This window comes from Takifugu rubripes, chromosome 8, assembly GCF_901000725.2.
Source record: "Takifugu rubripes chromosome 8, fTakRub1.2, whole genome shotgun sequence".
NCBI classification, from domain to species: domain Eukaryota; kingdom Metazoa; phylum Chordata; class Actinopteri; order Tetraodontiformes; family Tetraodontidae; genus Takifugu; species Takifugu rubripes.
The window spans coordinates 12,355,058-12,382,760 of NC_042292.1; the positions used below are offsets into that span (position 1 = coordinate 12,355,058).

At 40.1% G+C, this 27,703-nt stretch overlaps 3 protein-coding genes across 3 annotated transcripts; all 3 read right to left on the reverse strand.

The window, feature by feature from the left end:
• Nucleotides 1–4,226: 4,226 nt before the first annotated feature.
• On the reverse strand, nt 4,227–6,194 carry LOC115250826 (uncharacterized; the record flags this gene model as incomplete). Its single annotated transcript, XM_029841034.1, has 4 exons — nt 4,227–4,693; nt 5,132–5,169; nt 5,253–5,381; nt 5,474–6,194. Coding segments are annotated over 4 exons (993 nt in total), but the record flags the coding sequence as incomplete, so codon positions are not given.
• A 7,868-nt stretch (nt 6,195–14,062) lies between these two features.
• On the reverse strand, nt 14,063–15,760 carry LOC115250824 (uncharacterized). The gene is made up of 5 exons (XM_029841030.1): nt 15,617–15,760; nt 14,850–15,485; nt 14,666–14,782; nt 14,555–14,598; nt 14,063–14,478 (listed from the first exon to the last, which is right to left on the reverse strand). The coding sequence occupies exons 1-5, from the start codon at nt 15,666–15,668 to the stop codon at nt 14,353–14,355; spliced, it is 975 nt and encodes a 324-aa protein (XP_029696890.1). The 5' UTR covers nt 15,669–15,760; the 3' UTR covers nt 14,063–14,352.
• A 1,032-nt stretch (nt 15,761–16,792) lies between these two features.
• On the reverse strand, nt 16,793–27,126 carry LOC101067753 (uncharacterized). The gene is made up of 10 exons (XM_029841076.1): nt 26,998–27,126; nt 26,198–26,896; nt 25,655–25,777; nt 25,536–25,570; nt 22,370–22,418; nt 21,576–22,262; nt 20,890–21,015; nt 20,760–20,803; nt 20,567–20,665; nt 16,793–16,924 (listed from the first exon to the last, which is right to left on the reverse strand). Exons 1-10 carry the CDS (start codon nt 27,083–27,085, stop codon nt 16,793–16,795), a joined length of 2,082 nt encoding a protein of 693 aa, XP_029696936.1. The 5' UTR covers nt 27,086–27,126.
• Nucleotides 27,127–27,703: the final 577 nt, after the last annotated feature.

A 27,703-nucleotide genomic window follows, 5' to 3' on the forward strand; every position in this document is an offset into this window, starting at 1 on the left:
AACATTGCACACCTCCAAACAGAATTCGTCCACATGCTGCAACAGCACAATAGTAGGCCCCAGCCTTGTAAATATTCAGGTTCTTCATGGAAAAATTGTAGAAAGAGGTGTTTTTTAATCCTCCCCCAAAACACTGTTCTTCTTTGCCTCCATGGGTGTAATTGATCTCTAGTTCAGAGTCTCCTGACTTCTTGAACCAGTAAACAGTGTTTTCCTCATCACAGGTCCCAGTATGTACTCTGCAGTTCAGAGTCACAGAACCATTTGTCTGAACAGACTCTAAGGGTGACTGATGGACCAGTCAAATGTAAACTCATAACATGGACCATATAGATCTTTTCAAACTGAAATGCATACATATATATGCAGTAATACATTGCTGAGTCTGAAATGCTAAATTTGCAATTTCAAACTGCTAGTTACCCTCTGTAATATTCACTGAAAACAGCAGTTCTTGAATTCCTTGCTGAAGACTGCATTGACATTAAAATATGGAAATGAGTTTTGGCTTCTCCGACATTAACAAACAAACCACTCACTGGATGCACAAATGAGGATGTTTCATCTGTCAAGAATAAATGAAACCAATAAAGTTACCTCGAACAGTTCATGTGTAGATGTTTAGAATTAAGTTATTAAAATGTTCACAAGATGATCAAACTTACCATAAAGGACGAATAAAAACAAATTTAGTGATTCCATTGTGACGAACCTCTCTAGATGAATGCTGACATCCTCCATATATTCACTACTCATGATTCAAAAAGTGAAGTTGATTGTCTAGGAAGAAGTGACACTCACTCTCCTAGTTTGGAAACATTGAAGACTTGTTAGGTGGATCACAACTTCTCTAATGTTGTCAAGGCCATCTGATGAAAGTTAGCTTATGTGAAAAAGCAGCTGCTTGAGTACAGCAGGAAGTAATGTTAAACTCATTGTTTATTTTCAGGGCACCACTGATGTCTATATAAAATCCTCCACCACAGTTCTATGAAATCTTAACATGTTTTTAGCAGAAAGACTAAGAGGACTTTGTAAAGTGTTGAACTAGCCACCTGATACAACAGAAAACATGTAGTACATGTACTAAAAGCATTTAAATAAAGTTGTGTTTTCTTACCTTTAGATGGAGGTGTACAAAACAAACATAAGGAGTCATGGCATCTTTTGTCTAGCTTCCTGTTTCACTGGTAGCTACCAGCTCAACTTATAATAAAGCAGATAACACAGAGGACAGAGTTAACAGATGAGGACACAAATGCAGTCAGTCAGTCCCACTGCTGTTGTTCCTTCTAATGGCATTGTATAGTAGTTTGTGTTTAGGTTTTATGTGTACTTTAAAATAATAAATAATTAAAATAAATATTTGATTAATGGTTGTCACTATATCCTAAAGCATGTGTGATATCGCCAATAATGCGGTAACAGTGATGTGTACACATGCTCAGAATACTCTAATGTAGATAACGTTAGAATTATTTCTCTTTTTTAATTGTTTTCTTGTTTCTTGAAAACCAAGGTCAAGAGAACTAAGTCATACATTTTGACTGGTGTGCAAGTAGACAATGTAAAGACTTTCTGTTTGAAACCACCAAGACAGAAAGGAAAATGTCAGGCCCACTGCTCTTGTGGTGTTGTTTCTACAGCACAGTGTTCTTTTGAGGGAGTGCAAGCTAGCACCTTGGGTGTCTGCTTACGTTCTCAAACCAACAGATTTCACCAGGCTTTCTTGAGCATATGCAATTCTCCAAGGTGTAGTGAGAAATCATATAGACTGTTGACGGAAACCAGAAGATAATTCACCTCTAAAGCATGAAGCTTTATAAGTTCTGAACAACTTGGTGGGAGTTGACATATTTATGCTGCTCCTCGAGCAAAGGCCTTAAGTTTTTTTTACTTGATTGTGGATTGATAATTTGTTTGTCTCTTAACCTCTGGAGGGTTGTGTACATCAAGTGGGTCATTCTGGTCACATCCCCCACATGCCTTACTTCGGGGACTCGCGACTAATGTCAAGATGATCTTACACCAAACGGAAGTGAAACACTGCTTATATAAATGAGTTTGAGGAGACACAGGTGGAAGATGTTTGGGCAGGCAGTCCAATCACACAAGTGGGAAGTTTGACAGGAAGAAGAAAATGACACCAGACTTTAAAATAAAACGATGTGGGGAGACAAGGATGAAAACTTGTAAAGAACAAGCTTTCTTAGCACTAAGTGGTCATGACAGCTCCTACTGCAGCAAAGATCTAAAGGGCTGTCACTGGGTAGTTGATTTGAGAATAGTGGGAGTATTTGCTCCCATGATGAATGTGTTTTTAGCTGTTTGGGGAGACTGCTAAACACCTCGGGCCTCCCCCTCTGTTTAATAATGGTGTCCTAGCCGGCCTCAGATGGCTTCTCCTACACCACATTCAAACTATCTAGCTTCTGTGTTTGATTTAATGAGTTTGACTTCGTAAAAACAGAAAGCCAACATGAAACCACTCTCTTGATGCACATATTTGGATGAACTAGTTGAGTCCTGCTATGTTGTAGTTGCTACTGGCCCACGTTGATCGTGTTCCTCTTCTGTTGTGAAATTAACATAACTGATCACAACTGAACCTTACTTGAGCGCACACCGCTACAATGGAACATATTATGTTGCTACTTCTTTGTGGTCAGCTTTGAACAAAAACGCTGCAGAGACATCCTGTTGACAGCCACACGGTGTGGTGGAGTAAGGGGAGTGACCTTGAAAAAGTACACACTGAAGCTCAATATAAAAGTCCACAGTCACAAACAAGTTGAAGCAGCTTTTATGTACTATCGTCCTTTCTTGCGGAACAAACTTCCTCAGCATCTGAGGACTACTCAAACATTCAATGCTTTTAAGTCAGGCCTTAAATAATAATTTACTTCTCTTATTTTCATTATTTTAATAGAATTTTCTTAAATGATTCATGCTAATTTATTTGCCTTGTTATAATGTATTTCTTTTTTTAAAAATGTTATGCCTTGAAAAGCACTATGAATTGCCTTTGTGTCTGAATAGTGTTATATGAATAAACTTGCCCTGCCTAAAGTGAGACTGATCGTTGATCGGTAACCACACGGGCCAAAAAAGCGGCCCTGTTGTTCCGGATTTGAGTCATGCAATATGTACACCTACAAGAAACAGCTCAAAAGATGAAGTAAGAAGGTATATTTTCTGAATGGGACAAGAATGGCCTTTTTTATTATGTAAAATTGAAATCATGGCCATTTTGTCCCATTGAAAGCATTTAGTAGGACATCCAATCTTGAATTAAAATTTAGGACTAGGTGAATTATCACCCATCTTTTATCACATACACTATATCCACCAGCTATAGATCTTGAGACTAGCAATGCTGCTGACAATAGGCCTAATCTTGTCTCACACAAATTTGACTCGTTAAACCTTTGGACTGTGGATTTGACATTTAAAGAATCTTTTCAAAAAAATCTTTATGTGTTTAATTTCTCAAGTCAAGACTTTGGCAGGCCTTCCTTCCTGTATTCAACTCTGTAATGACTTCTGTTTCTACTTATTAGTGTTTCCTGATGTACAATAATTATCATATTTTGTACGATCATTTGGATCTTTTTACATTCATGGATCCCCACAAGCCCAAAAATCAAAATTACTAATTATGTGAAGGTGTTGTAATTGCCTTTTTTTGTGAACCATGAAGGGAAGTTTCCGTGATTACCAGCACCAGCCCCACTATAGATTGTGCATGGTGACATATCTGGAAGTCATAGAGCCAGCAAAAAAACCAAACCCCAGAGCACATCACAAAGAGGGCCACAGATCATCTAGTAGATTTCATCAAGAACGTGTGTTCTGTGCTGATTTGGAATCATCATATGTTGCAACTTCCATAGGAATGCACATTAAGAGTGACTGCAACTTCGTTAGGTTCAAACTGTTCATATAACAATGCTGTAACTACTTATTATCACTCCTGACCAGAACCCTGACCTACTTTAGCTGATGTTCTATTACCTCGGGATAGCAGGGGACAACCTGAACATCCTGTGACACTCCATCCCCCATTTTCTTATATGTTCCTTTTGTATATATCATGCTTTGTTTTATCATGTGATGCTTATGCTTTATCATATGACGCTTACACGTACGCTTATTGTAATCTCATATGTTCGTGTGCTAGTATAAGAATAAACCTCACCAGGGCCCACACTTATAGCTCACACTGCAGACGTGTGGTTGCCCTCGCAGCAAGTAAACTGAAGCTTTCGTCTCATTCCTCTGATGGCAACAGCACGGGAAGAAAACTGATCACTTTCTCCCCAACAAACTTATGTTGGACATCCTTACAAGAAAAGTCTTCTGCGTTCTAGTAAAGTATTAAATGACTTGTTGTTGTTGTTTTTCCTTTAAAAATGTCTTTATTGTACAACCTCTCTGGGAGCAACAAATAAAACTTATTCCTAATCTCAAAATAAGTTGTTAAGAACTTTACATGCAACAATGCCTGACAAAACATGTAGCCCGCATTTGATTATTTGTCCAACCCGATGAATCGTTGTGACAAAGTGTAAAGAGTTCGTTTGAAGCATCACTGAATGAAAGAGTAAACACAATTACTGGTCTCTGTTATCCTTCTTGATTTGTTCAGATTCTGGTGGCTTATATTGGCATAATGGAGATTTTTCTCTTGACCCTGGTAATGAAAGAGGAAAAAACAATCACTCTCTACTTTAGACCACAAAAACTGTTGAAACCAAATTTTAAACCGATGTACATTCATGATACTGTTAATATCACATCAGTATCCTTCGCAAATACATTACATAAAGTGCAAATGCTCATTGATTTCCAGCATGACGCTATTTGTTGAATTACTATGTCCCTGACACAACTCCGATTAAAGAAAGATGGAGAGAAGATGACTGAATGGATGGATGTCTACTTCGGTAATCACAGATTAGTCATCTTTCAAGCTTTCATAAAAAACTCAAAAATATTTCAGTGAACATCGCTGCAATATCTGCAATGAACGTTGTATTACTGAGTTAATTTCTTACAATTACAATTTGCAAGAATGATTTGATAGATTTTTAAGACACATTCGTATTTAAATTATCATAATAAAACTCACGCTTCCAGTCATATCACAGGATGGATCTGTTGGCGTACCTGTTTAAAGACGTGAAAAAGATTCTAACAACAAAAGTTTTAAATTAGAATGTTGTATAATTGACTGAAAGACAAGGGCTTACCTGTATTCTGGGAACTGATCCTCTTGTGCAGCTTAAACAGTGATAAAGCCAATAAAACACACAGTATGGTGGTGAATACCAAAGCACCAGTCAAGAAATATACAGGTTTGTCAGAAGAAGAGGCTCTGTCTGCAAATAAGCAAGAAAAATTAAACATTTTTGAGGATGGTTTCGAGTAAAAATTCGACTTTTAAAATTACTTTAACTTTTGTTTCACTTACTCTGTCCATACTGTCCAATGTCCAGCTTGGTTCCATTTCCAAACAGAATTCGTCCACATGTTGCAACAGCACAATAGTAGGTCCCAGCCTTGGAAGTATTCAAGTTTCTCATGGGCAAATTGTAGAAACAGGTGTTTTTTCTCTCACACTGTTCTTTCTTGCCTCCATGGGTGTAAATGAGCTCTGGTACAGACTCTCCTGACTTCTTGAACCAGTAAATTGTGTGTTCCTCTTCACAGGTCCCAGTATGTACTCTGCAGTTCAGAGTCACAAAACCTCCAGACTGAACAGACTTTGATGGTGACTGATGGACCTCTACTGGTACAGTCAAATGTAAAATCGGAATATGGACAATATAGATCTTTTCAAATTTAAATTCATGCATACTGCTACTGCCACAGTAATATACTGCTGAGTCTAAAGGGCTCAAACTTGCAATTGTCAGGTGGTAGTTTTTCTCTGTAATGTTACCTGAAAAGCGACCGTTCTTGAACTCTTCGCTAAAGCCTACATTGACATCATGTTCATAAAATGTAGAGATGAGCTTTGGTTTCTCTCCTTGAGTTTGCTTGTACCAGTAGAACGCTGATACAGGCTCGTCCTCACGGGAACACTGCAGTGTCACATTTTCCCCGATATTAGCAAATACTAAACTATTCACTGGATGCACAAAGAAGGATGTTTCATCTGTCAGGACTGAGGGAAAAAATAAACCACAAAATTACCAAAAACTAGTCAAGTGCAAATGTTTAGAATGAAGTTATTAAAATATTCAAGTCCATAAAAATAAACAGAGATATGAAGCCAACTTCAGCGATTCAATTGTGATGAGCATGTCTAGGTTAATGCTGAGATCCTCTACCTATGGACTACTCTCATCGATAAGTATGTTTGGCAGACTGCCCTGGTTTGAAAACAGCGAACACATGTCCACTAGATCACACCTCCTCCAATGTTTACAAGTCCATCTGATGAAAGTCAGCATGAAAAACAACTGAGTATAATTCAGTACACCAGGAAGTAAAGTAATGTTAAACTCATTGTTTATTTTCAGGGGACCACTGCTATCTGTATGAAATCCTCCACCACAGTTCTGTGAAACTTTCACAAGTTTTTAGCAGAAAGACTAACAGGATTAATTTGTAAAGTTTTTAAGTAGCCACCTGTTACAACAGAAAATGTGTCACACAAAGGCATTTTAATAAAAGGACTTGATTATATTTTCTTACCTTTCGATGGAGGTGTTCAAAACAAACCTAAAGAAACTTAGCATCTTTGTCTTGCTTCCTTTTTCAGTGGCAGATACCAACTCAACAAAGGTACGAGGAACTTCAAAGAAATGAAGTAGCTCACACAGGGGATGCCAACAGATGAGGACAAAATCACAATCCGTTCTCCTTCTCATGGCTTTGATGGCAATTTTATTTAAGTTTACTTAAATGTTGTCATGTCAATATTGTGTAAAGTGATATTGTGCCAATAACGCAATGACATAACACTGCTGCGTACACGTGCTCAGAGTATGCTAATATAGAGAACATTCACATCACCACAATGTCATATTTATAACATTCTTTTTTGTTTTTTAAACTGTCATTGCTCTTGAAGTCAAGACAGTAAAATCAGACACTTTGACTCCTGTACAATAAGACATTGAGAAAACATCATGTTTGAAATCACCAAGACGGAGGAGTAAATGTCAAGCCCAAGTATGACCATCACAGCACGGTGGACAGGAATAAAAATAGCAAACAGGTATAACACTCACTGCGGTTGTGGTCTTGTTTCTACAACACAGTGTTCTTCTGGGGAGGTGCAAGTTAGCAGCTAGAGTGTCTGCTTAAGTTCTCACGCCTAGTGTGTTTATTCTAAGGCACCAGACCTAAAACTTATGCCAAACTGTTTTAACAGATAGGCTTTCTTGATAATGTGTAGCATCAGTGGACGAAAACTGGAAGACATAGGACCCCTCATGTATGAGACTTTTTCAGGTTTGACTAATGCTGGGAGTTGAGACTATTTATGCTGCTACTGGAGCCAAGGCCTGAAGTGCAGACATTGGGTTGTTGATTCATGAATTGTTTGTCTTGATGGAGTCAATGGAGAGCTAATAAAATGCACAGAAAGCTCTTGATGTTGGTGTCCTTTGGTGAGTCATTATGTTTCCCTGCCCCAGGAGATTGGAGTGGTTTCTAATTTCATGCAATATTTCATGGTCGCATAGAGAATCGTGTCAACCATTGAAAAAGTTTCTTCAGTTCTGACAAGCTTAATGATAGTAGAAGCTATTCGCGCTCCTATCAGGCTCAGTATGCAAAAGCTCGGACACAACGGAAGAGAATCAGATTTGAGTTCAAACAAAGTCTGTTTATTTGGTCCAAATCCATTAATCAGGCACAGATACAAAGTCACAATCAGAGTCGGCTGTCAAAACAGAATTCCAGTCACACACTTTCTGGGTAAGAGTTAGAAGAAATTGTTTGGAAGGTTGCATGCAACAACAAGATGATTTGACACAGAAAGGCAGTGAAACACAGCTTATCTACATGAGTTGGAGGAAGCCAATGGGACACAGGTGGAAGACATTAAGGTGGGCAGTCCAATCACAGATGGGATACGTGACAGGAAGAAAAAAAAATCACACCAGATTTCAGAATAAAACAGGATGTGTGGAAAACGAGAACACTAACCTGTAAAGGACAAATGCTGAACACCATAAATACTGCATAAGACAAAGAGAATCTTTTTTAATCAATTGAAGTAGAAAGTGCTAAGGTTATTAATATTCTGGGTCTTCTGTGGCAAATTTGAGAAAGAGGGGTTGACTTCTCTCTTACGCCAATAAATCTTGCCCCCATTGGTTTAATAACTGGTAAATTAGATCGTCTGAATATTCACAACAGTGAATTTTTTATGAAAAGTCTTAGGGTCCAGATGGAAAACCTCCTGACATGAAGCCTTTTCAATCATAATATATACCCCTTGCATGTTACTATGTTGTATTTGCTACTGGCCCATGTTGATTGTGTTCCTCTTTTCTTGTGAAATGAACTTGACTGATCACCACAGAATCTTTCTTGAGCAAGCGGTGCTACAATGGAACATATTTTGTTGTTACTTCTTTGTGGTCAGCTTTGAACATAAACTCTGCAGAGACTTCCTGTTTTGCAGCCCCACGGACAAAAAGAGCGGAGTGACCTTGAAAAAGTACACACTGAACCTTAAGCTAAACGTCCTCATGAAGAGGTTTAGTCATGGTTCCTACAGTCACACACAAACAAGGTGAAGATGCTTTTATTTACTATAGTCCTCACTTGTGGAACAAACTTCCTGAGCCTCACACATAGACTGCATACCCACAGAAAGTAGTCGAGCCAACAAAAAAAAGTCAAAGCATAAGTGCGGCAGACATGAAAAAAATCACATGGTGACAGATGAGAGGAAAAGATTACGGCGCGGGTTAAAAATACACAAGCAAAGGCGATATCAGTAGTGAGGAGAATGAAAAGAGATGGTGATGAGGAACGAGGGCTGTTGTGAAAGTAAGCAGCATCACCACAAGCAGACATGCCCTAAAGAGCGGCAAAGCCAACCATTTCTGCTAGTTGGCTGAAGCCTGTTGCAGGCAGTGACAGTAAAGCCTTCTGTTGGTGTTGTAACACAGAGCTAGAGGTCGAAATTAAAGTTTTCAAAAACCACAGCAAAAAAGAATGGCAACACAAATACAAATAATATTACCTGCAGAGACCGTGGTAGCAGTATTTTAAAAACACTGCTAGGAGAACTGTGAACTCCAAGATTTTTATCGTGTTGGACCACATAAATCATTGAGGCCCCCCAGATACGAAAGCGGTCACAGATTGAAGTTGTCAAACAATTGTCCGCCTAGTGTGAAACCCTTGGTATTTGACACTGACTAGTCGATTGACACCAGACTGAATGCTTTGAGAATATTTACCAAGCTCTGAATGATGAGGCCCTCTGTATAACTGCTTCCTGTCATGGTCTGCACAAGTGTGGTTATTACAACACTGAGGTGCAAGACACATGAGACTTACAGGAAACTACTATTGACCTTCATGCGACTTTCTGGGCTAACACAGCCCTGAATCTGATCTTACCACGCAACACAAAGTGATGCAGCAAGTCCAGCAGTCAAACTTCAGATCATCCATCCTAACAGATTTCTTGATGTGCTGACAAACATTTCTTCCAGGTTGCCTTTGGAGAAATGAAGACACGTTTTGACTTTGATGATGCCCTCTTGACCTACATTGCATGCCTATCTTCTAGCAGTTCCACTGATGCCAGAGCACAAGCAGAATATCCCTCTCTGTTTCCAGAGAGTATTGTCATGTCTGATTGACTTGACAGATGCTCAGGCATTGATGACAAGTGGAGGAGGTTGCCTCTTGAGATCCTGGACGAAGTCTCTAAGACAATGACTGTGGATGAATTCTGGCATCATCTCTGCACTTTAGAGGACTTTGGTGGGAAAAAGATGTCTAGGGAACTGGGAGAGTTTATCCTTGCTGTACTAGTGTTACCTCATTCAAAAACATCCTGTGAATGTGTTTTTCCCAAGTTAAATCTAATCAAAACAAAGCTGTAAAACTGACTCATCGCTAGATGGGCTCGTGTGTGAGGGTGGCTGGTGGACTTGTGGATTTTAAGCCAACAACCACGACGCTTGTCCCGGATGTTACACTCACGTTGTCAATTTGTGTCATATTTCTGAGTTGCCTTGAACATAGCATCATTCAGCATGTCACGCCCCCTCACAGCCAACAGTGGGTTTATTATTTTAGTTTTGATGGGTGTAGGATAATTTCCCTCAAAGTCAATTCTGTTGAGCCAACACACACATGCATCAACACTAAAATGTGACAGTTGCACAAGTGGCTGATTTGTAAAATTTGCTGTGAAGCGACTTTTATACAAGGCAAAGTTCTGTGTTTAGAAAAAGCGGCAGAGCTCTGTAAAGTGCCTCCTCTCTAAATGCAAAGCGTCTTCTCTCCACCTTGGAACGGCCCCTCTCTTCGAGGACCAATCCGCCTCCGTGTCTCGGATATATATATATTAAAAAAATCTCTTCCTCGCCCTCCTGGGCGGTGGCTCCTTCCTTCCTTCAGACTCGTGTCCTCTACCAGAGGCCTGGGAGTCTGAGGGTTCTGCGCAGGATCTTAGCTGTTCCTAGGACTGCGCTCTTTTGGACAGAGATCTCTGATGTGGTTCCTGGTATCTGTTGGAGCCATCTATTCAGGTTGAGTGTTACTGCCCCGAGTGTCCCAATCACTGCTGGGACCACTGTTGCCTTCATGCCCCACATTCTCTCTATCTCCTCCTTCAGCCCTTGGTCCTTCTCCAACTTCTCCTGTCGCTTCTTCCTGATGTTGCTATCATTTGGGATTGCTTCATCGATCACCACCACTGTTTTTTGGTGTTTATCCACCACCACTATGTTAGGCTGATTGGCCAGTCCATACTCAGGGCAGATGTTCCTGTACACTATGCCAGCCACCTGGTTATGCCGCTCCATGTATGCCTTACCTGCTAACATCTTGCACACTGCTGTGATATGCTGGACTGTCTCAGGGGCATCTCCACACAGTCTGCACCGGTCCTGTCTGGTATGGTAGACCCTGACGTCTATGGCTGTGGTGCTCAGGGCCTGTTCTTGTGCAGCCATGAGTAGTACCTCTGTGCTGTCTTTCAGTCCGGCCTTTGCCAGCCACTGGTATGTTTTCTCGATATCAGCCACTTCCCCAATTTGTCGGTGGTACATTCCATGCAGGAGCTTGTCCTTCCATGATAGCCCCTCAGGTTTCTCCTCCTTGGTGGGCTTTTGTTGCCTGAGGCACTCACTCAGCAGTTGGTGAGTGGGGGCCATCTTCTTGATGTACTCTCGGAGGCTTGTTGTTTCCTCCTGGACAGTACTTCCTTTCGCTTTGTGTACAGTCTCAGAACACTGTACTTAGGGTGAAACCCTCCGTGCATAGTGAGGAGCTTCCTTGTCTTGTTGTCAGTGGCTTGTATCTCTTCCAGTGGCCAGGGTATTATGCCAGCAGGGTATCTGATTACTGGCAGGGTGTAGGTGTTTATGGCCTGGATCTTATGCTTACCATTCAGCTGACTTTTCAGGATCTGCCTCTGTAGGTATTTAGCTGTGGCTGACCTCCTAGCTGCCTCCTCATTGGTACCATTTGCCTGCGGGATCCTGGGTGGTTCCCTGATGTTAGCAGCTGGTTCATCTGTGCTGCCAGGCGTTCATGGAGTGCAGTCAGCTTCTTAACCCAGTAGGCGTGGAACTTATCGGGCCCTGGTGCTGTCCAACTCTTCATTTTGGACATTCTTGTTTGGATGTCTGCTAAGGTCATGACTACTGGGTCTTGTTCTGGGAGTTGGCTATGCTCAGTCTGTAAGCCTTGCAGCCATTGGGCAGTAGTGTTGTGTGTTGCCTCTTTCTCCCAGATATTCTTCCAGTATTGTTCAGTCTCAGCCCTGTGGGGGGGGGGTCTGTTGTCATCTTGTTGCCCTGCCATTGAGAGTAGACTTTTGCCGGATTGGTGGAGAACACCCTGTTTATTCTCCTTTCCTCTACTTCTCTTTAGTCGGGTGGCCAGGGCTGTGAGCCTTTGCTTAGCAGTCTCCAGTGCCTCAGGTATGGACAGTTTGTTGTACTTCTTGGGCTGCTCTGTCCTTGGATTCACGCCTCTACTCAGCTCTGTTAGGAGGCTGACTTCTCTCCGTGTTGCCATGATTTTTGCCTCTAGCCTTCTCCTCCATGGGACCATTTGCTCCTTATGGCTATTCATGCTCTTCATCTTGTAGCGAAGCATCTGTAGGATTATCGTTGCCGCTGCATACATAAGCTGATTGGTCTCAGTGATGGTAGTGGTAGGGATGGTTGACAGTGCCATCTTCATGTCCTCCAGTAGAGATTGGTCTGGTACTTTGTCTATTAGCCTTGGCAGGGAGGTAGTTGAGTTCCCCCAGGACTTCATGATTCTCTCTCTCAGGTCAGCTGCCCTTGTCACGAGTCCGTCTGTCATTGGGGCTTTGTACCCAATCTAGATATTGGGGGGTGATGATGAAATCAACCCCACACTGACCTGGCGTCCTGGCTCCCCCTTGCCCTAGTATATTTGTACCGTAAGTGAGGCACACCGCTGTGCCTCGTCAAGTGAGTGTCTCACAATATAAAAATTAGAGATGTCCAATATTATCAGCCTGCCGATATTATATGCCAATATTGGCATTAAAATGAAATCTGCTCTTATAATGGCACAACATGCACATTCTATAGATGAAACGCTGCACCTACCTCTCTTCTCACTCAAAATATGAGAGATGTGATTTAGATTTAGAGATATTTATGTTTGTTTGGCACAGTTCTGTTAATGATGGATATAGGTGGGGGGGGGGGGGGGGGAAGCAGGAATAAAACTAACAAATAAACTGAATCATAACACTTTATTCCTCAACTGACTATTCTTGTGTTTGACATCCTGACAGAAACCACAAAGACACTGCATAAATAAAGACACACATACTAAATCATATATCATCAGAATGGTTTATAATTATGTCGGGATTTGTTTTTTGGGGTTGCTCTTTTGTTTTGGAGCTTGGTTTGAACCAATAGCAACATTAAAATTAACATCATATTCACAAATAGAGCTAGTATTATGTCTTTTCCTCTTATCCTGTGATTTTTAGTTTTTTGAGGGGGTACTGTGGGAACTGTGATGGTGCAGACTTTTACACTGCTTTTGTATCATAGTTCTTACATCACACTGCACCAAATTCACAAAAGAGTGAATGTGACACCACAGGAACCTTAACTGCTAATCAGGAACCTCACTTTAATTTTTCAGTTTGGACAACTCACCTTTGCACAGCTCAAACATGAGCAAGATGTCTAAAACAACAAAGTTTACTGTATCAGCTGATTTTGCATTGTAATAAGTAAATGACAAAACTGTATATGGCTCTCATCCTGTTCTTGGCACCTCGACACAAACCTTTACAGCTATTTACAAATGTATTCTTGTATATGTTCTTTACAATATTTTAAGGACTCTTGAATGTAGCATCAGATATTAATGTCTGAATTTTTTAGCTATGCTTTAAGTAATGTTTAGAAGATAAATAAGCCCAAGACCATACTGTGGCATTTGAAAATACAAAGCCCCATATATACAGACACATACATATATATATACACACACACACACACACACATACATACATATACTGTATATATATATATGCTTATAATATATGCTGTATATATGCTTATAACGTTCTAATCTTATTTGTATTTATTTATTCTGTTTCTATACTTTGTATAGGTTGCTAATGCAATTCAATTTCCCTGCGGGGATGAATAAAGTATATCTTAATCTTAACATGAGGCGGCCACATGTTGGTCTTCCAGGGTTCTAGTTAGACTCAAAGTTTCCACTGAAAAGTTTGCAGCACTTTGTAACGTCAATTGTTACAAAGCTGAGAGGTGTCTGTTGACCACTGAAACCTTTGCGGCAAATCTAAAAATCAAGTTAAGAAACAAAAGAAAAGAAAAAATAATCTTCTTATATGCTTTATTCAAATAAAGTATATTTAAACGGTAACTTTGTTTTAGTTACTATAGATTTTTATTGATAGTTTTTGCAGTTTGCAGTTCATTGATAAACTGCAAACCTAAAACCTGATTACCCAAAAAAAGAAATTGAGCAACATATGGATTTCCTTATTTGCTATAAAACTCCACATTGCATAAGCAACTGATACAAACAAAAACAAAATAAAATGAAACAAAATAATAAACTCTTAAACACAACAATGTACATAATCATTCACCCAAAGCTGAAACATGTTTAGCGATGATGCTTTACTCTTCCGTACACACATTCTTCGTTAATGGCTCCCATCTGTCTCTTTGGTCTGTCGGTCATACTCGTCCGTAAAGCAGCATAGTGGAGAACATCCTCATTTGTGTGGCCCTTGAAACAGAAAATAGGAAATACCTATATGATGCGCAGCAATCAGGATGTTTTTATTAATATAGATAACAAGTACCTCTTCATTTGTGGTAGGATCATCTGAATATCTCAAGGTACTTCCTGAAACAAAACAAACCGACATTGTGTCATTGTGTTTTACTTACTTTAAGTTCACAAAAACTTTTACCTCCACTGCGGCCGCTTTGGCTCTTGTAGATATTGCACAGTAAGACGGCCATGAAACTGGCCAGAATGGTGGTGAACGCCAACGCTCCACTCAGAATATACAGATTAAGATAACCATCTGCAGATTCAGAGAGATTAGATGATGCATTGTCTCATATTTAATTTCTTAGATGAAACCGACTCACCCTCCGCTCCGGGTGGCTTTTGGGGTAGCTTTAGAAAGTGTCCACATGTTACAACAGCACAATCAACAGCCAGGTTGTTTGCTGGCAAACTGTAGAAACAAGTGTTGTTTTTCCATGTGTAAAGAGCTCCTGGATCAGATTTTTCAGATGTTCTCAGCTGGTATGCACCGTGTTCTTGGTCAATGGCTCTGCCATGTGCAGTGCAGTTGAACCTAACAGCACCTTCTGACTGATTCAAGTGATGTTCTGGTCTCTGGATAAAGACTGGGATGTTCAAACCTGAACCCTTTATGATGATTGTAATTCCATCTTTGAATTCAAGTTTTTCTGAAAAGCTACTAGCGCAGTAGTACGTTCCTGTATCAGAGTGCTGTAAATTGGCAATCATCAAGTGATTTTGTTCTTTCTTTGCATTCAGTGCAAAACGTGAATTGTTAACAAATTCATCATAAAACTTTGCACTTTCATCAAAGGTATAGAAGCTCGACACAAGCCTTGGAAAGTCTCCCATTATTTCTTTATACCAATAATACTTTGCTACAAAATCAGATCTGATGAAACATTCCAAAGTTACACTGTCACCAATAGCTGCTGTAAAGTTTTTGTCTTTATCAACCATCAGAACAGTCATCTCACCTGAAAAAACAGAACAAACAAAGTTATGAATTATTTTGAGGGTTGTTTGTTTCTTTCCATATTAAAAATAGAAATGAGAGTGCTCCAGTGCTAATATTAGATAGATAATACAAGAATAATAAATCACTCACCCATCTTCCCAGCAATCACACATACCAGATAGAAAACAAACGTAAATACCATTGTGTTGCTGTGCTGAATGAAACTAATTTTGTCCTTTCCTCCACTCAAACCTGAGTTTACTGACTGGCTGTGATTGGCCGACCCGGTTTCTTTGTATGTCTTATTAAGGAAACAAGGGTATGAGTTTCTCTGAGACCTTGTGACGTGTTGATTTTTTTAGACACACTCGTGGAAAAGTACATGAAAAAACATACGAGGGCTTTCTGTTTGAATCCAAGAATGAAAACATCTGGGTTTGCATTGATCCTTGCAACTTAAACAGTCAATTTTTAGTAACAGTTTGGGAAAACATAATGCATCTGTATCAGGACTGGATGGTCAGGAGCCATTTCACAGGCAATAATTAGCAAAAATCACAGATCATAAACTCACAAAACATAATTCTAATGATCCTTTTACTTCTCAACTTCATATATTTCCCAGGCTTGTCCAGTAGAGCAATGCAAACAGAGTAAAAATCATGTGTACATCAGAATATATTAATGCAAGTTTGTTATATGATTAGCTGGGTAATTAAAGTCACTGTCAAGTCACGAGAGCATTGTGATTCAGAAAACTAAATGCCATATTTTAAAAACACTTCAGCAGTGAAAGTATCTTTGTTCTAAAAAAGAAATAATAAATCCTGCAAGCAAAGCAATAACTGAGTCCTGTCACTATCTGTTCTGCCATAAGCAGGACAATGCTGCCACTCCCGTCACTCTCTCCGCAGCCTCATGCCTGACTTTCCAGCACTCATTCCTGGACTCATTTCCTTTTACTGACCCTGCCTGTTCCATGTTACAACCAGTCTAGGAGCTCTGAGCCTAACACAAACCCCCAGCTTCCTTAAGGTCTAAGTGACTAATGACACAAAGTTAATCAAACGTTAACATGGGTGATCATTTATACCAAGGATCATTCCAAAAATCAAAATTCAAAAGGTTTTATCAGCACAAATATCCTCAGAGTGACTTTTAGCCAAAATAATCAGAATCAGTCTAATTGAAAAGAAACAACCAAAATGTTCCCTAATAGGCAATAACCAAAATACATTCCTTAACCTACCTAACTTCAAAAACCGGAGAAAACAATATAAAAAATGTGGCCGTGCACTTTTACACACCACAATGATTCAAAACACATCAGAGGCCCACTGGATTATTGAGGAAGTTGAGGAGTTTGCAGGTGGCAGCAATCTTCTGCTTTAAATTTAGTCCCTCCTGGACAATCCACCAATTGGCAGATACTTGATCTTCAGATGACCAATCCAGCATCTGGCACAGCACACAGCCAATTGCATAACTTAACATCTGTCCCAGCCCTGGCCACTGTCTGCTGCCTGCCTGGTGATTTTTCATTATTGAAGTGATCATTATGGTTGTGTGGCGGGGTGGGGAGAGGTGTATCGGACGACGACAACGCCACCTGGGGAATTTCACCCCAGGAATTAACCGGAAAACAGGCACACGCAGATAAGGTTCTATTCCCGAGGCAGAGACAAGATTGAGGGTTAAGCACTACGATTTTATTAAATCCAATACACAACAAAAAAATAACTCGGTGGTCTAAAAGTCAAACAAAAGGGGTGGACAGGGCTGGGGCCCCACCGGCAGGTAAAACGCAATTAGGGGAGATAACCAAACTAAAAACACCCGTGCTACTGCAAACAAAACTACACACGAGGGGTGAGGAAAACGCCCTCCACCAGGGGTTGGGTCCCCACCGTGGCCCGCAGCACCTGTCCACAAAGAAAAGAGAACAATTAAATTTCCAGCGGTAACAATTGACGCGACGAGCACACACGCACACACTCCTCACACAGACAGGCAAATAAATTGTGACCAACAAGAACACTACATCAAACAAGAAACGAACAGAACAAAACCTAAAAGAGTAAATGCCAGTTGATACGATTTACACACACTGTTAAGAATCTAAAATGAAAGCAATAGCTCCGTGGTGGCCTCGGCGGCGCCACTACGTCTCAGCGCCGTCCCCCGAGCGAAGGGGGGCGAGAGAGAGAGAGCGCGAGAGCGAATGGGAGAGAGTCCCGAAAGCGGGACTGAGCCAAAGCAGCAGTGGGTCCAGCACGCGAGAAAGTCCGTGCCGACTGTGTTTGGTGGCGCCACCACTCCGTGAAGGATTCCCGCTGGGGCAACGCGACCCACTGACGCCAGCCGGCAGCCAACTGCCCAGTGCAGACTAGCGCCCGTGCCCTTACGGCAAAGCGTTGTAAAACAGTTTCTGTTGGTCGAACCGCCCAGATAAGCCGCAACCCCGCCGTCCCGTCGATGGGGGAAAACTGGAGGCAGTGCCTTATATAAACCTTTTCTCCCCACCTACCAATTAAGGCACTACCTCCATATGGCACCTGTTCGAAGGGCAGGCCACGCCCTGCCACATCTGCATAGAACAGTCATTTTGGATTTTGTTTGCTTTTGGTTTACTTCTGAAATTTGCTATGGACCTACCTGCCATTCATCCTGGTGAAGAAACATAGGACCTTAGATGGGTGATCCAAAATGAGGTTCAATATGAGGATTTTTAGCTGATAGCCATTGGATATAAAAGTGATGTCAAAAAGGTGAAAATACTAAAGATGATTACAAGCCCATCAAGGACCATGGAGGCTTTATTGGAAGGAAGTGGAAGGGGTTTCATCAAATGGGCACAACATAAAGCAGCAATTTGTAGGCCATCGACTATGCGGCTGAAAATGGCAATCGAGCAGCTGCAAGACATTTTAATGTCCTGTGGGAACAAAGCAAGGTGGCCCGAGCTGGAAAACCGAGTGAAACAGTTGGTTGTGGAACAGCAAACAACTGGAAGGGGTGTCTCTACTGTCCCCATTCGACAAAAGGCCAAAGCGATAGCTGAAGAAATGGACATTGAGCACTTCCAAGGAGGTCCGTGTTTTTGCTTTGTGAGGAGGCGGAATCTCTCCATACGCGCAAGGACAACTGTTGCGCAGCGGCTGCCCGCGGATTACCAGGAGAGGGTGGCCATCTTCCGTACCTACTGCCGTGACAAGATAACCGCGCCCAGCCACATCACCAACAGGGATGAGACCCCTCTGAGTTTTGACATCCCTTTGACCCACAAAGTGGAGAAAAAGGGACCAGCACGGTGGCGATACGCACAACGGGGCACGAGAAGTTGTCGTTCACCGTGGTTCTCGGCTGCCACGAAAATGGACAGAGCGCTGGATGACGGTAGGCGAACACTCCTTCACAAACAGTATGAGGCAGCGGTGGGCAAGTTATGCCACCATATGCGGGTGGATTGTAGACACATGGGCTATGATACCGTCTTCATGTATTGTAAGAGCTTTATCAAAATCAATGCTGAAGCGGAACCGGTCTGTGAGTCTGATTCAGATGATGAAGAAGAGGAATTTGGGATGTTGGACATTGAAATAGCGCAGCTGTTTAATTCAGATACAGAAGATGAAAACTTTGATGGTTTTGTGGTGGAAGAATGAATATTTTGTTTAATAAATGTGACGAAACTCAGCATTTTACTTCCATTGTCATTTTTTACTGTATGCTTTAGCATGCGCCTAATAATATGGTGCACCTTATGTATGTTCTAAAAACAGATATAGTACCCGCAACTGAGACTGCGCCTTTTATTACACTGCGCCTTATGGTCGTGAAAATACGGTAGTTCAAAAGTGCCATAATCATAATCTTTTCAAAGATTATGATTATGCCATAACCATAATATTTGTAAAGATTTTGCTTTATGATTATGGCACTTTGTGATCAGTAATCACAACATGATGAAAGTGGCACAACACAAGGGGAGACACACATGAGGTGAACTGACACAGGGGTGGCACGGTTATGTAGGGGCTAAAATAGCTGCCACAAAGCAAGAAGGTTCCTGCAGTCAGGGGCTTTTTTGTGCAGAGTTTGCCTGTTCTCCCCGTGTCCATGTGCATTGACATTAGAAGTGAATGAGGGCATGAACAGTTGTTTGTCTTTGTGAGTTAGAAGTGGGATAAGCAGCCACCTGTCCCCTAAAAGAGATAAAGAAGTCGAAGACTGATAGAGGGATGGACAAAAATCCCTTGGCCAGTTTTTTTCACAATTCTAATAAAACTGTTGAAGGTCTTTTGTTGCAAAATACAATTTTAATTGATTATATCTTAACAATGGCAGCTGTGACTGCTTTTCATCATGCTGAATGCTGATGCACCAATTAGGAAGCTAACCAAGGTCTGCAGATTCAAAAAGCAGCAGACAGATGTCAAGGTTTCAGTTGTATTGGGAATCTTGAGCAGGTAGTAATTGTTAATTAAATCAAAAATTAATATTTGTATTGTGTTCAATTTTGTTAGTCTTTATGCCCCAAGTTTTACAAAAAAGAGGTCAACAAAGATAGCTAAACGTTTTCTAAGCTGCTGGCAAATTGGATCCCAAATAAGCAAAAATTGTTCCTGGGAAAAATCGTTCCGGGAAGGAGAGACCACGGTGGACACAGCAGGAGTACGCCAACCCTTTGGATAATACTGCCCCTGCCTTAGCATTTCTATGTATCCAAGACATAGCCTGCTGCTGTTTACATGGTCATGATCACATAATGGAGCATTTGTCTCATCCAGTGGGTGTTTTGGTCAACTTAATAGTCCGATGGATATGAATGCTTGTGAAAACAATTGTTGCAGCTTTTGACTTCACAAATTAAGGACTGCAACAGCACGATACAAGCTTTGTCTTCATAAAATGAATATAAATATATGGAGGTAATCTATCATTTGTCGACATGGCCAGAAAAAACAACTTTATTAGGAAAACTGTGTTTCATCGAGATTGATAAATGATACAATTGTAGAAACCGGTATGAGTAAATACAAAATACTTAATTAGGTCCTGTGTTAACCTGCAATGACAACAAGACATCTACAGCCTCACAGCAGAGTACACACATTCATTCTGTCTGTTCTGCATTGATCTGTTGGGCTGGTTGTTCCTCAAAGCTGCATAATGGAGGTTGTTTTCCTCTTGGTAGCCCTGGAGATATGTTATAAAGGGTAAGTTAGTGTGTGTAAATAAGGATTATTTATACATATAAACTTTTTTTTTTTTAAATCAAAATTGTCTCCACCTCTGCATTTGCTCTGGATGAAGCTTGGACTCTTGATTGAGAGTCTGTTTTAAAACACAGGGAGAGATTTTTTTAAAGTAATTTTCCCAGTTTACCTTTAAGAATATTCAAAATATATTACATCAGTTACCCAGAGAGTGATGACTGTTTTTCCTCTTTGTCATAAAAACTGAAATGGATAATAAAACAACCACAATGATGGTAAATATCCAGGCCGCACTGAGGAAATACACCAAAACAAGATGGTTTCCTTCATCTGTAACGAGATGCATCAGAAATTGTGATATCCGCGATGTCGTTTCAGACAATCATTTAAGTATTTCAACAAATTTGTCCTCTCACTTTATATTAAGCTAGTTATGATGTCATTACTGTGTAATTCAGGGAGACAATAGACATCGCCAGTCACAAATTATTTTATAAAGTAACAATATAGAAACAGAACCTATACTGACATAAAAAGTAATGAGTTAAAGTGATACATTGACTACAAATATTATGTTTTTAAAGGACTGCCACGGTGTCCATGTAAAATTCAAACCGGGCTTTAAACGTTACAATTTCTCCTCATTTTAGATACTGAAAGCTCTGTGTAAACAGAGAATTGGGGGTTATTTAGGCCATATCTGTTTGAACTGGTAAATTTTTCGATAAAACACTATATATAAACCAACTGAACAGAGCTAATTAGGATAACCTTTTTATGGACAATTAAATAAATTACTGGATGCTGGCTTAATATTTTTAAAACTAGATAATATGTAAATTATTTCTACAATATACAGAAAATAATCTACACAAAATTAGAGCACTCACCCCCACACATCAGCTTGGTTCCATTTCCAAACAGAATGTGTCCACATGCTGCAACAGCACAATAGTAGGTCCCAGTCTGAGAAGTATTTAGGTTCTTCATGGAAAAGCTGTAGAAACAGGTGTTGGTTTTCCTCTCACACTGCTTGTTGCTGCCTGTATGGCTGTACATGAGTCCCAGTTGAGATGGTCCAGAGTTTCTGAACCAGTAAACAGTGTGATCCCCATCACAAGTCCACCCAGTATGGACTGTACAATTTAGCGTCACAGAACCTTCTGCTTGGATAGACTGTGATGCTGACTGATCTATGGTCAACCCTGAACCCTCTACAATGACATTATAACCTTCTGTAAAGTCAAATACATTTAAATACTGATTTACACAGTAATACGTCGCTGAGTCTGATAACTTCAAATCTGTTATTGTCAGATTAGTCCCATTGTTACCAGGATGTAGTTGGAAACGTGGATTGTTTTTGAAGTCATTAGCACAGCTACAATATTTAGTTGATATCCAGTACATACAGATCAGAATCGGCTGCTCTCCCAGAGTTTCTTTAAACCAAGAGATCCTGGTAGAAAAATCATCTCTGTGAAGACACGGCAAAGTCAGGTTCTGTCCAGGTTTGACCAAGATATAATTGGTCTTCCAATTCAAAGATGGAGAAAATTCCATTGTAGCTGTCTGAGCTAAAAACAAAATACAATTAGAAATGAACAACGTTTAATGTTTAAATCTAGAATTTTGCAAATGATGCCATAAATAAACAAAATACAAACAAAAAAGAAATCCTCACCAAATTTCTCCAAACATATCAGCCAGAAGATCAACTTTGCAGATGTCATCTTGCTCCAAGTTTTGGGCTGAGTGAAGAGAAGACTGGTCCTTTTTAAACTGATAAATGCTGCACTTGTATCTGATTGGGCAGCTGGAGATGACTCGAGGGTGTGAGATACAGGAAACACGATCACTTGTAATGTCAAATTTGCTTGATAAAATTGATGTTGGGGAAATCAAAGGGAGATTTAAAGGTTAAAAAAACCCACAAGAAAAAAATTTGGATTACCTTAAGAATAGGATTTTGCTTCATATATAAATACAATTCAATTTGAGTTGAGTTATAATGTGCATCATTTCTAACCAATCAACAACAACCAACCAACCAACCAACCAACCAACCAGCAATCATTCTTTTTTATATTTTCCATGTTGCAGTAATGCATCCAGTAAATGCTCACTAATTATTATGACAGACAGCTTTTGGAAAATGATGCAGCAACGAGGGGTAGCATGGGCTCAAACAAGATTGTGCATGTAAGAGGGAGCAGATTCAGGTATTAGTCTGTCGGTCAGCATGAATGACATGATCTTAATGTGGGCAGGTACAGTAGACCTCTATCAGCAGTGAGGTGGCATGGGCCTGCTTTCGTTGGACTATCTGAATTGGTGGAAATATGGGAGATCACCATGACTTGTATCAGCATTTGTAGGTTTAATGGTCTGGTTTTTCTGAGGTTGGATATGGCAAAGTGACGGGATGACAGGGAGACTGATGCTACATGATCACAAAACCTCAGATGATCAACAATCATGACTCCAAGGTTTCAAACAGCGTCGATAACAGGCAGGGGACAATTTTGTGATCTATGTTTTGATGAATGGATAGTTTTGCCAAGGAAAGAAGGAGCTCATTTTCACCATGGTTAAGTTGAAGGTGGTGGCCCTGCATCCATGCGGATATGTCTGAGAGACATGGTGAGATCTAGTCTGAGCCGGAGGGTTAGTCTGGGGAAAATGAGACGCCGAACTGGGTGCCATGTGGAAAGCAGTGGTATAAAACACCATGGGAGACCATGGGATGATTTGCCTGAGCAATGTTGCGTATATGGCAAAGAGCAGCAGCACTGGGACCGATCCTTGGGTGACCCCAGGAGTATATCAGAGGAACTGGAATATTGTGTTTTTTTAAGCCTATAAAATCATGAACTAGTCCACTTATTAACCTATAAATTAAACAAAATGTATGTACTCAAGTGAATGTGTCATTATAATCTAAAATATAATCTAATCTAAAAATGTTTGCATACAGACAATTCGATGGATAAATGTGCTTAATACAAACAGAAATAACACTATTGACAAGAAGATGTGTTGATGTGACTGCAATGGGGATCACATTAACATTACAGCAATGTCATTTTCCTTACAATAGTTGTTGTATTTGAATGCCAAGGTCAAGAGAGTGAAGCGATGTAGTTTGACTGCTGTGTGTTAAGACACAGCAAAGACTTCCTGTTTGAAACCACCAAGACAGAAGGGGAAAAGTCAAGCCCACCATGCAAGTATGTACAAGTATTGCCGTCATAGCTGCAGCACAATTAAAAAAAAGATTCTGACTGTGTTACAAAAAACACATTTGGACATTTTAGACAATAAAGGGTTGCAACTTTATTTGAATCTTATTTTAGAAGAAGATTGACTGCAGGACAAAATATATAAGTACAGGATTATTTTTAAACATGTCAAAACTTTAAGTGTTTTGCATCATTGTCTAAAAACATGGCTGTACGTATGGTAACGTATGAATGGTATGGTATATTACTTGATATTTCTTTACATGATGTGTATATAATTATGTAATGTTTTATTCCAAGAAGAAGAAGAAAGAAAAAAAAGAAATATGATTGCAAATGCAAAAACAGACAGCAAACAGGTCGAGCAGTAACTGATGTTGTGGTTTTGTTTGTACTGCACAGCGTCACATGTGTGGGGGTGTGTAAGCTAACACCTAGGGTGTCTACATAAGTTCTCATCATACCCTGTATGTCTTATTCAGATAGACAAATTCTAAAATTTATATGCCACACTAAATTAACAGCTGCGCATTCTGGATTATTTACAGTCTTTTTTAACTTTAAGGATATTTTTTTGTTAAATAAGAAACATGCAACAGCTGCAAGTGCTTGTTGGAAAAGTCACCACCAATCTCTTTGGTTTTAGTGGGTTTAGTCAGTTGTTGCACCAATCAAAAACCTGGGGAAATAAAGCCCTGGGAGATACAGCCTGTGGCAGATACTGACAGCAGATACAGCAGGACCATGTGTAAAAGGGGTGGTTTTGTACGATAGCTTGGCTGCTTTCATGTCATGCTTAACTTCTCTATTGACTTCCTTCTTCTCAGAATCAGAGCATGTGAAACAGGAACTTTTCTTTCTGCTGAGGATTTCCTTGAGCTCCTTTTTATCCTTGTGTGACCCTGCCATGGCCTATCACCTAATGCATATGGCCCCAGACCCTGCTGCAAGACAGACTCATGTCTCTGTTTCATGTTTGGACGATCTGGGCCCATAGACAAAGTCCCAGCCATTGGTCGCGCACCAATGTGCTCCAAACACAGGCCTAGGCCCCCTGGTCACTAAGTGGGATATGCTGTTCCTAACTGATAATGTCTTTGAGATCTGTGCTTTGTCTGGCCCTCCACCTAGTACCCCTTTCCCATTGGAGGCCTTGTGAGGGGCAAATTAAGACAAAACAGATTCTGGGATGTTGAGGACACTTAAGCTCCTCCACCATGATTCATTGGTCGTTGGAGGACAAGACAATCAAGTGTGTGTTGGTTATTTCCTTCTTTATTGTACTAAGGATCCTGAACATCCTGAACAATGTAGAATGTACACAATAAATCAAATATCTATAAATAAACCACAGAAGAGCCTTTTTCTATTTTGTGAGTTTTCTGAAACTACAGGATATCTAAAATTGTTGAAAATGGTCATTTTACTATTCTACTGCTTGACACTGAAGTAAACACATTCAGTCCAGGTATGTTCTCTGTTCATCTTCTTCTTCCACAAAACAGAACCATCTGCATCTGGACAATCCTGAAAATGACAACAATAAAGTCAGTGCCTTTTGAATATTTAATGAACGACTTTATTCTGACTAATAAAAAATACCTTTGGTTTGGACAGAGGTGACAATCTTTTCTGAAACAATTCTGAAACATAAAATGAATGCTAAAACTGTGAAAAAAATCATGTTAGACAACATGATAGAAAACAGGAAGTGCAATTGATTATACCTTCACAATTGCAGCTGTGATTGTTCATCATGCACACCGAGAAGGCCAGATACACTACCAGAAATATGCTGAATGATGATGCACCACACAGGAAGTAAAACAAGACCAGAGAGTCTTTCTGATCTGTAGATGCACACGGCAGCAGACAGAGGTCAAAGTTTCAGTGAGGGTAGAAGAGGTAGCTTGAACAAGTATTCGTTAAGTCAGTTCGTCTCAAGTGACACGATTCTTCGTTCCAATCCAAAGTTACCAATTAGTGGAATTGGAAAGTGGAGCTTTTACTATCAATTTAAGTACTAATCATTATTTATCATGTTCAGATTTGAAATCCAAGTTAAATACCCTGTCTAGTTTCAATGTTTTCAGGACAACATTTCTGAATTTGATTGAATTTGTTTTTTTTAAATTGTACATTTTTTTTTTGCATTGTGTCAAGTCTGCCTTCACAATGGACAAGCAATAGTAGTAAAGTAATCATTTTAAACTCCCGAATCTTGAGTCCAAGTCATAACATTGGAATCATAAAGTTAGAATAAAACTCACCCTCAAATTCCACCTTGGTTACAGCTCCAAACACAATGCTTTGACAGGATGCGACACCACAATAGTAGGTCCCAGTCTGAGACTCATTCATGTTCTTTAGGGATAGGTTGAAGAAACAGCTGTTGGTTTTCCTGTCACACTTGTTATTCCTTCTGACTGCACTGGTGAAAATAACTCCTGGTAGAGATTCTCCAGAGTTTCTGAACCAGTAAACAGCATGTTCTTCATCACAGGTTGGAGTATAAACTGTGCAGTTCAGCATCATGGAATCTTCTGATTGAATCGTGCCAGACGCCAACTGATGCACTGAAGTTGGAACATTAAAACCTGACCCCCTTACACTGACAGTTGTTCCGTCGTGAAACTGATATTCAAAAAAGTTGCTTGCTAAGCAGTAATAGGTAGCGGAGTCAGCAACACGTAAATCTGAAATTGTCAAGTGATGCTGGAGATTTTCAGTAACCAGCTGGAAACGTGTGCTGTTTCTAAATTCATCCGTAAAGGAAGCTTTTTGACCAAATAAATAGAAGCTAGACATTAGCTTTGGTTTCTGGCCTATCACTTGCTTATACCAGTAAAGGGTTGTTGTAAAACTGTCTTCATAGAAACATTTTAAAGTAACATTGTCACCAACGTCCGCTGATAGAAAATCAGCATCTTGACGAATGGGGATGGACAACTTCGTATTGTCCCCATGGACTGGAGAGAAAAAGTAAATCACATATGTTTCAGCCTATTTTGAGACAACAAAGAACAAAAAGAATACTTTCATTTAGAAAAGCCCTAAAATCAGCACTTACCAATGTTTCCCAAGAACACACACAACAGACAGCATAATCTCTGAAACGATGTCATTGTGTCTAAAGTGCAAAGGCGGTGTAGAGACATGTTGGTCCTCTTTTTGCTCTTAACCCATAAAACTGCATGTGATCGGTTGGCCCATTTGACCTATTAAGGAAAGAAGACTACCGGTATACAATTGCTTCCGTCTTGAATGTGCGTACCTCTGAGATATTGCATCATACACCCAAAGGTTCGTCACCTTTGTAGACACACATTTATCAGTGTTTTGCTTTGTTTGATAAGACACTCAAATTTTTATTTAAAAAATAGTCACTTCTGTTGTATGGATATGTGTATAAATGGTGAAAAAAAATTCTCTGTTCATACTGTATATGCACAATGAAATGCAGTTGTGCAGAAAAGTTTGAAGAATATACACATTGTTTTTGTAGCAATGCAAAGCATTTTTAAATTCAAATACATGGATATTGTATTTTCTCTCATGACATCCTAATATCATTTAACGACTTCTCATCAGTACTGAAGTCTGTGAAAAGAAAGCTCAAGCCCCTTTATCGACGAGTCCAATCTTTGATACCTTTGACAAAGCGTTACCTGCAGCCATCTGGCTTCTGTGAGATTTAGAGTTCCAATATTAACAGTTTTAGGCTTCTGGTGCAGGCAGTAAAATCAACATCATGCTAGCTATGGATATTGTGTCTA